At 39.6% G+C, this 13,297-nt stretch overlaps 2 protein-coding genes across 2 annotated transcripts; one reads left to right on the forward strand and one right to left on the reverse strand.

Annotated features, from left to right (window-relative positions):
- The first annotated feature begins 13 nt into the window (after positions 1 to 13).
- On the forward strand, positions 14 to 7,088 carry nelfcd (negative elongation factor complex member C/D). Its single transcript, XM_023423701.2, has 15 exons — positions 14 to 225; positions 1,258 to 1,370; positions 1,550 to 1,659; positions 1,810 to 1,919; positions 2,100 to 2,207; positions 2,609 to 2,761; positions 3,057 to 3,187; positions 3,505 to 3,670; positions 3,755 to 3,889; positions 4,578 to 4,717; positions 5,081 to 5,195; positions 5,282 to 5,377; positions 5,489 to 5,629; positions 6,359 to 6,488; positions 6,706 to 7,088. The coding sequence occupies exons 1-15, from the start codon at positions 169 to 171 to the stop codon at positions 6,738 to 6,740; spliced, it is 1,740 nt and encodes a 579-aa protein (XP_023279469.1). The 5' UTR covers positions 14 to 168; the 3' UTR covers positions 6,741 to 7,088.
- Positions 7,089 to 7,375: 287 nt separating this feature from the next.
- Positions 7,376 to 12,455, reverse strand: ctsz (cathepsin Z). Its single transcript, XM_023423703.2, has 6 exons — positions 12,210 to 12,455; positions 10,626 to 10,789; positions 10,222 to 10,401; positions 9,982 to 10,132; positions 8,912 to 9,074; positions 7,376 to 8,251 (listed from the first exon to the last, which is right to left on the reverse strand). The coding sequence occupies exons 1-6, from the start codon at positions 12,344 to 12,346 to the stop codon at positions 8,126 to 8,128; spliced, it is 921 nt and encodes a 306-aa protein (XP_023279471.1). The 5' UTR covers positions 12,347 to 12,455; the 3' UTR covers positions 7,376 to 8,125.
- Positions 12,456 to 13,297: the final 842 nt, after the last annotated feature.

Raw genomic sequence — 13,297 nt, forward strand, 5'->3', positions numbered from 1 at the left:
CCATTTTCGAATAATAATTTTCCTACTGTTGTTGTTAGCTTGCTAGCTAAACAGGTTAGCTGCCCCCAGCATCATCCACGTGAGAGAAACACGCACAAGTCACGTTAAGATTTTAAACTCACAGCTTGGTTATTGCAGCCAATTAAAAGTAACTTCTTTCCCGTCATTATGGACGAGGAGTATTACAGCGGCGGAGGAGACTGGGAAGGCACGGATGGCAACACGGTGAGAAGAGGACTTGTTGCTGTTAGCTAGGGCAGCGTTAGCTTAGCTGCAGTCCCACCAGCTGCTGATTCGTTGTGATAATTGTACAATACCGTTTAGACAACACAGAATTAATGTGCAGAGACAGGTGTGTCCACACAGCTGTAGTATTCGGATGCCCCGCATGATCATAACTCACAGCAGCTTGGCGACTCGGTTAGCCGGCTACAGGCTAACTAACGACACAGCTGGTCGACATGCTAACCGTTATCCTGCTCACTTATCTGCAATTGCCAATAAACCTTTAGTTTTACCTCTGTCTCTGCGTTTTTATTTTTGGTGTGTAACCTTTAATTATAGAAGACTGTCGCTAAACCAATCAGCCAAATTACTTCCAGCTGTGTTTACTACACTTATAGACACTGGTTTGTCAAATAGTTTTTAAGGACAGTGAAAATCCAGCAGTAGTCACATACACATACACAGGACCTCACAGATATACAGTTATGTGAAGTCAATTTGTTGTAGACGTTTTGCTGAGTTATTGAACTAAAGAACAGCGCATTTGGACAGAGCTGCAGGGATTAGGATATTTAACGATTCGCCCATTGACAGAAAATTAACTGACATCCATGAGATGAGAGGATTATCTGCTTTTCTCTGTTTTTATAGCATTGTAAACTGAATATCTTTGGGTTTCGGACCTTTTACTCGGGCAAAACTAGATGAATGAAAAAGTCACCATGTTGGAAATTGTCACAGAGCTTTTCCCCGCTATTTTCTGGCAATTGAGAGACAAAACGATAAATCAACTTAATGATGATGTGCTTTAAATATGATGATGGTCAGTAAATTGTGCAACTGCTGCATGAAGTAGATATGTCACAGTCTGATAATATATCTTATCGTTTCATGAAAATATTGTTCATGGTGTTTGTTCTATGGCACCTCTCAGTTCTCCTCAGTCATCTAAAAGTTGTCTCCACTATGTACATTTCACTGTATTCAGAGCAGAGATAATATTACTGAAGCATAAACTTATGTATCTTTCAGGAGGATGGTTATGTTGAAGGAGAAAATGACGGGAAAACCCAGGAAGATTGTCTGCAGAAATTCTCCAGCAGGGACTACATCATGGAGCCTGCAATCTTCAACACCCTCAAAACGTAAGCACCTGTCTCGTATAAAAATAATATTCACCCTCCATAACACCTGCGTAATTTGGAGTGAGAACAAGAAAATGAAGTTGGTAACTTGACCAATAAAAGAGGACACTTGAAACATATTAAAATCTACTAATCTACTACAATAATTGAATGATTGAAACCATATTTTTTTCTCACAGGTATTTCCAAGCAGGTGGATCTCCAGAACATGTCATCCAGCTTCTCTCTGAAAACTACTCTGCTGTGGCTCAGACTGTTAACCTGCTGGCAGAGTGGCTCATCCAGATGGGTAGGTGACAGACTACAAGATTTGTCATCACGTTTTCGGGGCTTCGAGTCACCATTGCTCTGCTAGAAAAAAACATTCCCCATCTCCACCTGTTACCATGCAGCTTTATTGACCTTTTATTAATCTGTCATTTCTTTATTTTGACTGCAGGTGTTGAGCCTGCTCAGGTCCAAGAGCGAGTAGAAAATCACCTCAAGAGTCTCCTGATAAAACACTTTGACCCCCAGAAAGCTGATTCTATTTTCACTGTTGAGGGAGAGGTGAGATTTCTGAACACTCGAACACTTCCCTTCAAATCCTGAGGATCCTGTGAAAAGGCTTAGTCATAAAAGTTACATATAACTGAAGTTCTCATGGACCAGCTATTTTGTGAAATCGTCAGTGTGACAAGTAGAGAAGATATTCAGACATGAAACAAATAGGGTCTGCTGTGTTTTTAGACTCCTGCCTGGCTCGAGCAGATGATAGCTCACACCACGTGGAGAGATCTCTTCTACAAGCTGGCAGAGGCTCACCCAGACTGCCTGATGCTCAACTTCACTGTAAAGGTATACTTACACAAAAAGAAACATGTTTGTGTTGCTAGTTCTAGCTTTTTGAATGTGAGGATGGCGGTGTTTTTTGTGTTTGATTTAATTTTACATTAAAAGTTTTTGGGATGTTTTAGCTGATGCTCAGAAAAAGTAGCAATTTGAAATCCACTTTGATACTTGGGCATTATTTATTTCTATAACCTAAACATTGTGAACAAATGGATCGATGAACTGATAATAATAGAAAATAATCAGTTTAATAGTTAGCTAAACATGAAACATACTGTACTTTTTTGTAAATTTGGGGATAAAAAGTCATTTATGTCTTTGCCATGTTGTTTAAGTTTTCTGAACTTGAACAGTTGTTTGCTTTGCAGCAGTTCATTTAGTCACACGTGTCCTCTGTTTGTGTTCAGCTCATTTCAGATGCTGGTTATCAGGGTGAGATCACCAGTGTGTCTACAGCGTGTCAGCAGCTGGAGGTTTTCTCTCGAGTACTGAGGACGTCTTTGGCCACGCTGCTGGATGGAGGAGAGGAAAACCTGGAGAAGAACCTGCCAGAATTTGCTGTGAGGCTTACTTACGCTTACTCTCTGTCAACCATGATTCTATGAAAGATAAGCTTTACCAGTTATTTTTTTAGGGCCCTTTTCATTATGGATTTGGTTAGTTTTTGTAAAATCTGGTTTGATCTTTTCAAATATCAGATCCTTTATATTGTACCTTAGTATCTTGCAGTTTTTTGTAGTTTTTTTTTAAAAATATGAGATTGACATCTTTAAACTGTTATTGTAGTGCTGTTCTTGGTTTCCTGTTCCCGTGTTTGATGATCTCTGCTGAGTGGTTTCGTCCTCTCTCCTGTAGAAGATGGTATGTCACGGCGAGCACACCTACCTCTTCGCCCAGGCGATGATGTCCATCCTGGCTCAGGAGGAACAAGGCGGTTCAGCTGTTCGTAGGATCGGCCAGGAGGTGCAGAAGTCCGCACACGAGAGGTACAGTTGTCTCCTTCAGCAGGAAATCTACAAGTTTGACATGGTCTGTTCTCAGTAGTTTCACAGAGTATAATTGATCAAGTGGATACAATTTAATTGTAAAATGAGGTTATGTAGATGAGGATGCTGAATAAAACAAGGAATCCATTCAAAACTAGAACATGGAGTGATTGAGGTTTTACTCAGCAAACTTATCCAGATAACCAGCAAATCTGCCTCCTGCAACAAGCCCCAGGACACTGCCTCGTTGTGTTTCTGTGTGTGTAACAAATACCAAATTTCACTGTTGACGTTATGTGGTTGCGTTTTTTACTCAGAGGTCATGATGCCAGTCAGATAACCCTCGCACTCGGTACAGCAGCAGCCTACCCTCGAGCCTGCCAGGCGCTGGGTGCCATGTTGTCGAAAGGAGCCCTGAATCCTGCAGATATCACAGTTCTGTTCAAGATGTTCAGCAGCATGGACCCTCCTCCTGTGGAGCTGGTGAGGACAGAACGTCTTTGTTTATGTCCACTACGTGCTTGTTAAAGTGCTGATGACTGAAATATTTACTGTTCTCATCTTTAGATCAGGGTGCCTGCCTTTCTGGACCTGTTTATGCAGTCGCTGTTTAAGCCTGGATCAAAAATCAACCAAGACCACAAACATAAATACATCCATATCCTGGCTTACGCTGCCAGTGTGGTCGAGACGTGGAAAAAGGTAGAGAACAGTTTACTACTGTTTGAAATGTGCTGATATAATAATGCAAATGTGTTGCTGTTAGCAAAAAGAAAATGACATATGTGCAAACCTGTTTTCAGTAGTTGTATGGTAGTTGAACTAAATTCCAGGCAAGGTATAACACGCAGTTGTCACCTGCTTTTGATCAATAGTAAGTTGTTTATTTCCTGAAGTTTACATACACTTAGATTGAAGTCATTAAAACCCATTTCTTAACCACTCCACAGATTTCATGTTAGAAAACTATAGTTTTGGCAAGTCAGTAAGGGCATCTATTTTGTGCATGGCACAAGTAATTTTTCCAGCAATTGTTTCAAAACAGATTATTTCGCTTTTAATTCACTGTATCACAATTCCAGTGGGTCAGAAGTTTATATACGATAACTTGACTGCCTTTAAACAGCTTGGAGAATTCGACAAAATTATGTCATGGCTTTAGAAGCATCTGATAGGCTGATCAACATAATCTGAGTTAACTGGAGGTGTACCTGTTGAAGTACCTGTTAAATGTCATGAATTGTGCAAAACTGAGTTTAAATGTATTTGACTGAGGTGTTCGTAAACTTCTGACTTCCACTGTATATGCTCATTTGTTTCTTTAAGTTCCCTCATTCCACACCTGCTTCTTGAACTCTCTTTTTAACATGTGACACCTATTCAATCCCAGAACAAGCGAGTCAACATCAATAAAGACGAGCTGAAGTCAACATCTAAGGCCATAGAAACTGTGCACAACCTGTGCTGCAATGAGAACAAAGGAGCTACAGAGCTGGTGGCTGAACTCGGCACGTTGTACCAGTGCATCCGGTGAGTGGACAAGCAAAATGTCATTGTTGCAAAACCTGCTAACTCCTAAATATAGTTAACGAACGAACGTGTAAAACAGTAAAATGTAAATAGCTTAATGCTCATTCAGTTAGTGCAAATAGTTGTGCAAGTTCTTTGAGGTGTATTTATTGATTATTTTCAGCCACCTGGGGGCAATGGAAAAAGCTGTAAACATAACATTGCCATATTATCAACTTGTGTTAACAAAGTTTTACAATACTGGAGTAAAAAACTGTTGAAAATGATGAAGTAAATGTACAAATAAACCCTTTATTTTGATAAAATGATTTTCATTGACTCTCCACTAACTACCCCTTTGACTTCATGTCTGTTGGTGTTCAGGTTTCCAGTAGTTGCCATGGGGGTTTTAAAGTGGGTGGACTGGACAGTGTCTGAGCCGCGGTACTTTCAGCTCCAGACAGACCACACTCCAGTACATTTAGCTCTGCTGGATGAGGTAGGAGGTTACTACCAGATGAAAGGTTCATTTTCAGTCTTTAAAGACAGAAGTTCAACTTAAAAGCAAACTCTCCCTCTGCACAGATCTGTACGTGTCACCAGCTGCTGCATCCACAGGTCCTCCAGCTGCTCATCAAACTGTTTGAGACGGAGCACTCTCAGCTGGACGTCATGGAGCAGGTGTGTGTTTTTCTGGGTTAAATGAAGGATTCTCATTTCTCTTTTCAACAGAAGTCTGTATGCTGTGACTGAGACCTCTCAGCTGACATGTTGATTTTACTTTCCCCTCAGCTGGAGTTGAAGAAGACGCTGCTGGACCGAATGGTTCACCTGCTTAGTCGTGGCTACGTCCTGCCTGTAGTTGGTTATATTCGAAAGTGTCTGGAGAAACTCAACACGGATATTTCCCTCATCAGATACTTTGTCACTGAGGTAACAGCAGCTTCTGATCTCCATACGTGTTAAAGAGGTAAAACTTGGGAAAGGGAAGTGACTTCTGGTTTAAATATTTTCCTCCATCACAGAAGTTACTGGGTGTCTACAGATTCTGAAAGTCTCAAACTAATTTACACATTCAAGGCCATAAAATGGTCTTGAGTGAAGTTGAATATATTGTTTTATATACTAAATTAAGTTTGACCAGTCTTAAGAATATTTTTGAGTAGAGCCCGGCAAGTAATTGAAACTTTGTCAACACTGAATCTCTAACCAACGTGATATCAGTCAGTAATCTTATTTTGATATAGTTGTGAGCTGAACCTATTTTTGGTAAAAGAGATGCCTGGAAAGGGTTAACAATTGAGTATCTTAAATGTTACTCAGAGCCATAATCCATGATGTGCTGTTTTTTGTTGAGCACATCAAAGTTATAGCCCGAGTAGCCTGAGATTGCCACCATGAGAATGGTGAGTCTTGTGCACAGGGTGTATTTAATAAAATTATTTAATTGCTTATCAGGGTAAATATGAGAAATGGTTGTGAGTTTTGTCTTAGTGTTGACCAATCAGCATTTGTCAATTGATCATAATTGAAAACAGGCCTGTTTTACTACTGCATTTACATATTGCTTACAAAAACACCCATCAGAAAATATACATAACTTGTGTTTTAAAACACACCTTTAGAACAAACTAATTAACTCCATTATTTCTCTTTAAAAAGGTGCTAGATGTGATCGCACCTCCTTACACATCAGACTTTGTTCAGCTCTTCCTGCCCATCCTGGAGAACGACAGCATCGCAGGGACGATCCGCACAGAGGGAGAACACGATCCTGTTGCTGAGTTCATTGGTAAGCAATATGCTAACATTTTGTGACAGCACAGTCATGCTACTTATTCAAAGACAGAATAATACTTAAAAATACTCTAATTCATTAATTCCATGCACAACAACATCAGATCTTTGCAAACATGAGCAGGAAGTGGTTTTCTCACATGATCACAGGAAAAACTTCTCATCCTCTTGAAGCAACATGTGGTTATTTCCTTGTTTTTTTGTTTTTTCAGCTCATTGCAAGTCAAACTTCATCATGATTAACTGATGTGGAAAATGACACTGAAAACATTCTTGTTGGAGAATGTACCAAGAAGACCTCACAGGGACAGAGGATCTGTGGTCTCAATGATAACCAAATGCTCTGCTTGACGTTGAAACACACCGCTTGGACACAAGATGGATGTGTCGGTTTGACCAAGTGAATGAGGATTAGTATTTCTTGAGACAACAAAAAGGCAAATGTCACTGAGCTGGTAGAACGATGGAAGTATAGTAATATTTCAGAGGAAGCTGTCCGAAGATGCAGCAAAATATTTTTCTTTTTCACCTGTATATTTGATTTTCTATTTTTATGTTGGTTCAAGATGTTTTAAAATAAAAACCTGAATATGTATTCTTTAGTGCATTTTTTTATTTTTATTTAATGCAATCATGATCATAAAATGTCACTCTTTTGGTCACATTTTTATGACTCATTAAGAAAACTGTATAAAATAAAGGCCAGGCTTTCAGCCTGTACTGAGCATATTCGGTTGATAAACAGCTGATAGAGGGTTGGATAAGGTGGGTTGTGCTGCAGAACGCGCCCGACTTTCTAAGAAACTGTATAATAACGTGAACTGAGCTTTTTACAACCACATTTCAGCCCGGCAGACGGAGAGTAACTGATTAAAGGACAGCTTTTGTGTTGAGAATCACTTTTTAAGTGATGCGTTTATTGGCATAGTTTGAAACACAAGATATCAGTTTTTTGAAAATATCAGATCTGTTGATTGTTCAGCTTGAAAACAAACAGAAAATTACATAAATCTTGACGCAAATGCATATAAGGCACACTTCAAGTTGATTTTTTTTTTTTTTTCAGTTTTTGTGTACAACCCTGCATCAGGTTGTAGTGCATTCTTGTCAATACATTAACACCAGATGCTGAAAACATTCAGTGTTGGTGCAGTGCAAGACAAATTATAAACACTCTGTTCTTTGGCTGAGTCAGTTTGCATTTGACAATTAAAACTGAAAACCTTCTGTATGTATGTCTTTTTGATGATGTAAACTGAATGTATTTATCCCAATGTAGCTGTTCAGCATGCAGTGGTTAAATTTTCCTCTAGCACAGAATTTAGTTGCACTGATGTGTTTCACTCCAACTTAAAAGTGTCAGACTGTTAAAAGTCTGTAGATCCCACTGTGATTAAAAACAGAAAATCTGTATTAATTCAAGCAGGTCTAATATCCAACTGGAAGATGTTGGAAGTGAAATCTGACCCCTGATTACAAGTGTAAAAAATAATCGCAGATACGATCTCTATAAAGAAAACTCTGAACTTCCCTTTTCAAGCTTTTACATATAAAAACTTTCCCTCTGCCCAAGACAGGAAGACATTATGAGCGTGTGCAGTGACGACCTCTGACACTGAGTGCTGGTCTCCTCTAGAGGTAGGCTTTAGGGACAATTGGGTCACCGTACATGCAGTCTTCCTCCAACGCCAGGTTGTATGTGCTGCCACTTCCTCCCTTGTAAGCACTGGTCACAATCCTGAGCCATCCCTTCTCACCCTAAAGAGAGAGGATAAATAAATCAGAACCTTTTCTGATAATTAAGTATTGTAATAATCTTCCATTCAAAATGCCAAACAGCCACCTTGGTCATAAGAAATTATCAGATTAATTTATACTGAAAATAGTCATTCATTGCAGCCCCAATTTGGGACACGTTTATTCAATAAATTATAAATTCAGCTTCAGTTAAAGAGTTTCACAGTAGATTCACAGGATTCTCTAAAAAATTTTGACAAATTAATCAGTAAAACTAATTTATTAACTGAAATACTTGTCAGTTTATTAATCAGACCTGCAACAGTTTAGGTTATCTTATTTCTGACTGTGTTGTTACATCTGCTTTCTGGTTTGAAGTCATTTAAAGTCCCAGAATTTGGCAATATTTAAATCTTATGACAGAGGCTGTTTGCTTAGGTTGCCAGGAAGATGCCACTGTTATTCAAATCTTGTTGGGCAATGTCAGACATTTAATAAATAAAATCTTAGGATAGTCAGGATGGTTTTCCTTTACCTTAACAGGGGTTGTCAGGGGCTTTAAGTGACATATTCTTGTGAACAAGGGAAATTACCTGTATTCAAATCTGCTACAAGTCATCTTTTAAAAAACAACCATTCCTACTTTGACTGTGTGATATTTTCTCTTTGATGAGGACTCACCCATGGCTCTCCCCAGGAGTTACGCACAACCCAGTATTCAACGCCATCCTCCACTCCCCATCCTGCCACTGACACGATGTGGTTGATGAAAGGTTCCTCATGATATTCAGAGTAGAGACCTCCGGTGTAGGCATCCAGTTTGTCTGTGGCCATAATCCCACAGCTGGAAAAAACAAACGTCACAGATTACATCCTCCCTCTGGTTAAAGGGCAGCTGAATGTGGACCCTCTAATTCTAATGTTTTAACAATGAGATTTCCTTTGAAGGATGTAGGAGACAGGAGAAAATGTGTGTTTGTAATATTAAACCTTCAATTTTGATAGTGACCAGATTACTGCTAAAAAATGACTATGTAGAAGGGGCTCATTACAGCATAAAGCAGGGGTATGTTTGGGTGTGTGCTGCCTTGATTGACAGGTCTCTTTAACTACTACATTTAGCTGGGGTGGTTGCTACTTGCTTGCTCCATTTCAGATTCTTCTAGGTGCCCAATTTTGCATTTTTTTCTGCCACTGAGCAAAATGGTGGCAAGGTGTAAACCTCACATCATGTGTTTAAAAACTCCTATCAGAAACATACAAGTGATGTCCCATATAGTTCATCTGTCTTTTTCTGCAGTCAAGGGGAGAGACAAGAGTCTAAGTCAGTCTGATCGTTGCATTCATCTGAATTCTTTTCATTCCTTTTTCTTTTTTTCCCATTTGCGCTCCTTTGTGGAGCTGCATGGTTGTGAAAGACTTTTTACCCTTTGTCCTTCTGTGACTTGAACTTCTTGATGACCTGAGATCTGTCACAACTGTTTCTACTTTCAAACTGAAACTTTTCTATGTTCTCAGACTTATGATTAGTAACTGTGTGTGTCTGCTTGTGGTTCATGTCTGTGAGTGGGATAAGGGGTTCCTCGCCATGTTTGGATGGCCAGATGTTTGCATGTACATCTTAATGTAAACCACATTGAGTGTAGTAAAATCTGCTATATAATTAAAATTTGCCTGGACACATGAAGCATAAAAATCAAACCCAATGGACTGGGAAAAAAAAGCAAAAAAAAAAAAAGCAAAAACGAAACCTGATGGGTCCTCTAGCGTAGATCTCTGCCATCATCTTCTCTCTCCCACTGACAGCTCCATAATCTCCCACTTTCCACAGGGTGTAGTTCTTCACAATATTGCACACTCCAAAGGTGGTGCAGGTGCCACATTCGTTGAAGGGCTTGCACTCTTTGGAGAGGGACAAAGAGAATCCACAGCTCAGACTCAGACTCTGTAAGTGATTGTAACCATTACTTTGTGCTCTGGAGGACACTCACTTTGGTCTTTTGCCTGGTAGTTGTTGCAGGTCTCATCTGGGATCCCGTGTTTGCTAGCATAATCCCAAACCCCAGTGTGATCCCCTCCATGGCAACTGCCGGCATCACCACAGTCAATCACATGCTGGACAGAGAGATAGGCAGATGGCCATGCTCCTTTACGCTTAATGTTGATGCGATCTGGTGAGAGAGCAAATTCAGAACTTTAATACGGATGAGATATAAAAAGCAGGCCGACCAATTTCTCTCAAGTGACTTCTGTGTAAAGAGGAAGTGAAACTATTATATCTATATTAAAATACATCTGACTCTTTGTGTGCGGACCAGCTGATCTACACCACCATTGAAAAACAATGATTTAGCATATTATAATTCCCCAGTAGGAAACTTATTGTGAGTCATACCTGCCATTGCACTGGTGCTGCCATGGGCCCAGCAGGAGCCACAGTACTGGGGAATGTGCTGGTTGCGGGTCGTGCTGACATAGTTTGTGCCGTTGATGTTCCTCCAGTCCCACGACTTGGGCAAATCAGAAATGTTTAAATACTCATGAGGACGAGCAGTAGTCCTGTGAATAGACAGGACATTAGATACATCTAGTTCTGCAACAGCAACACAAGCAATAACACACAAGGTAAATGTAACAACAAAAAAAAGACTGTACGGTTAATCATTTACATCATTCATCAAGAAAAAATGCAAAACATCATCAAGGTCCCAGGTTCTCAATATGATAATTTACTGTTTTACTGATTTAGATCATTGCAAACTGAATCTCTTTGGGTTTTAGACAGTTGGTTGGACAAAACTAGCAATTTGCAGATGGCCTTGGGCTCTCGTGGCCATTTTGTACAATTTTCTGCCATTTTGAGGCCTAAATGATTAATCATGTAATTGAATGTGTGAATTACATTAGTGCCTTAGTTGCAGCCATAAACATGCTGAATCACCCCTCTGTTTCATTTCCTTTATTTAAATATATCTTAGAAAGTCCAGATACAAGTGTTTAAAGCTTTACAGGAACAGTGAAACCTACTCACTCTCCTAATCAAGACTGTGATGTGCAAATACTCAGAAGCACATGGGCAGACAAATACTGATACTGAAGGCCGAGTGTGACATTTTTTAAACTACTGGTTGATTAATTGATTAGTCAACCAACAGAAAAAAAATTTTGCAACTATTTTGATAATCAGTAAATAATTTTCATCATCCACCAAAACTAGTGAAACCATGACAAAGATATATCACATTCAGCTCTGAATTCATTGACTGAATGATTAATCAAAACACCAAAATGAAAATAATTGTTAGTTGCAGTCCTATACTCAATATCTCATAACTTAGACAAAAATTGTATTCATTAAAGAAATGGATTTGGTATTTTCCACAACAGCTGCACATTGTACATGGACATCTGAAGTGGGCTTAGAAATAGCATTTGTACAAAACTGAGCAGATATCAAATTTACATGAAGTTATTTTTTGGAAAAACCATGCTGCAGCCCTGTCTGCCAGTGTTGTAGCTGTATGACTTTAACGTGTCAGTCTTTCAGGGTTAACAACAGCTCAAGTTCAGGGGAAATTACAGTGCTGGTAACTTCCTCAACATGTGAGTAACCAACACTCGTGATTTGTGGAAAGTGATTAAATAAACATTTGGTGGGCATGAGTCTACAACTACCTGTATAACCAGTATTTTTTTTTTTTTTTTTTTACTGCAAATGACACAAAGACAATGAGATTAAACCAAAACACGCCACTTTCTCCCCCTACATTTAAGTTAACTATATTTATATGCCAATTATCAAGACTTACTCTTTAAGTGAGTTAGGTTTAACTGTACATATTGATCCCCGCCTGCTGCTGTTTCCGATAACAACTAACGGCTGTCTGAGCTAACGTTAGCTACATGGTTAAAATACCTTCAGTTTTTCGTAATTGTTAGCTAGCTCATCTTGAAGAGCAAACAAATCTGTTCTACTCACTTCAGTCCAAAGTCGTTTCTCCTCGGTGTGCGGACATAGCAGGGCTGCTTCTGGTTGAAAAACACTCCCGCGGACACACCGGACAACACGGCCGACAACAACACAATTACCGCAGCCCTCGGAGACATCTCTAGCATCGAGCAGGCGGCTCCACGAAGCGGCTTCTTCACCGGGGAGAAGACAGGAGAGTCTGGGGATCGTTCACAGCAGCAGACACGACCTCTACGTTGTCTGTAGACTCCGTGTTGAGGAACCGGTACCTACACTACAGTCATGTGACCATTTAAACTCATCATACGTAGACACCCACGAGAGGAGGTCACAAGGTGTTACGTGTAGTCTACTTCTGAACAATAACCATACACGAGGCAGTGGGTGAAAACATACTTGGGATTAAGGTTTAAAATGTTGAGGAACGCATTTATGAAATACAACAATTAACTCTTGACTGTTGAAGGCTCGTGTTAGCTTCACATACACTATGGGATGCATTTCTGCACAGAAAGAGGGCTGAGGACTTTGTGTCCCATCACTTACATATAAAGAGCATTAGGTAGGGAAATCTTAATGTACAGTATGAACAGGAGGAATAATTACAACATGCAGATCCTGTTTCAGTGTACACACGGATACCTGACTACTGGTTCAAGAAATACTTGAAAACTGTGAACCTACACTTTAAGAGTAGCAGCAGCAGTTCAATTTGCTGACAGTGAAATCATGTTCATGATTGTCCATGCTTTAAGTCTTCTTTCTACTAAATGCTCTGAATGCATAACCCGGCTGGTAAATTTATAAATTTCTTTTTTCACCTGACTCATTGAAGCCTACACACATATGGGGCCTCTGGAGTGTGGTCTTGGTCTCTTGGTCTGTTATAGCATCTCATTGGTCCGTGTGTTGTCTCTGACATGTTGTTGATGGTTGATTGCCGATATCAGCTGATGTACTTATTTATTTACTCTATTTATTCTTTATATGTATCGGTTAGTTTGTAGAAATGAATTGCCATTCTCTGGGATTAAGTATTCTGAATCTGAGTCTTAAAATCTTTAGGTGCCACCACAGTCCTCATCAATGTGCCTGCA

The sequence above is a fragment of the Seriola lalandi genome, unplaced genomic scaffold (genome assembly GCF_002814215.2).
Source record: "Seriola lalandi dorsalis isolate HSWRI2012SDOR001 ecotype SW California unplaced genomic scaffold, Sedor1 jcf7180002054692, whole genome shotgun sequence".
In the NCBI taxonomy this organism is placed as follows: domain Eukaryota; kingdom Metazoa; phylum Chordata; class Actinopteri; order Carangiformes; family Carangidae; genus Seriola; species Seriola lalandi.

What these genes read in the sequence shown, in the direction of transcription:
- nelfcd (XM_023423701.2), top strand. Translation starts at nt 169, where the DNA reads ATGGACGAGGAGTATTACAGCGGCGGAGGAGACTGGGAAGGCACGGAT. An exon ending in TGCTCAACTTCACTGTAAAG is followed by an intron (nt 2,208 to 2,608) that starts GTATACTTACAC and finishes GTTTGTGTTCAG; the next exon opens with CTCATTTCAGATGCTGGTTA. An exon ending in ACCCTCCTCCTGTGGAGCTG is followed by an intron (nt 3,671 to 3,754) that starts GTGAGGACAGAA and finishes TCTCATCTTTAG; the next exon opens with ATCAGGGTGCCTGCCTTTCT.
- ctsz (XM_023423703.2), bottom strand. Translation starts at nt 12,346, where the DNA reads ATGCTAGAGATGTCTCCGAGGGCTGCGGTAATTGTGTTGTTGTCGGCC. An exon ending in TACGCTAGAGGACCCATCAG is followed by an intron (nt 9,075 to 9,981) that starts GTTTCGTTTTTG and finishes TGTTTTTTCCAG; the next exon opens with CTGTGGGATTATGGCCACAG. An exon ending in ACTCCTGGGGAGAGCCATGG is followed by an intron (nt 8,252 to 8,911) that starts GTGAGTCCTCAT and finishes CTCTCTCTTTAG; the next exon opens with GGTGAGAAGGGATGGCTCAG.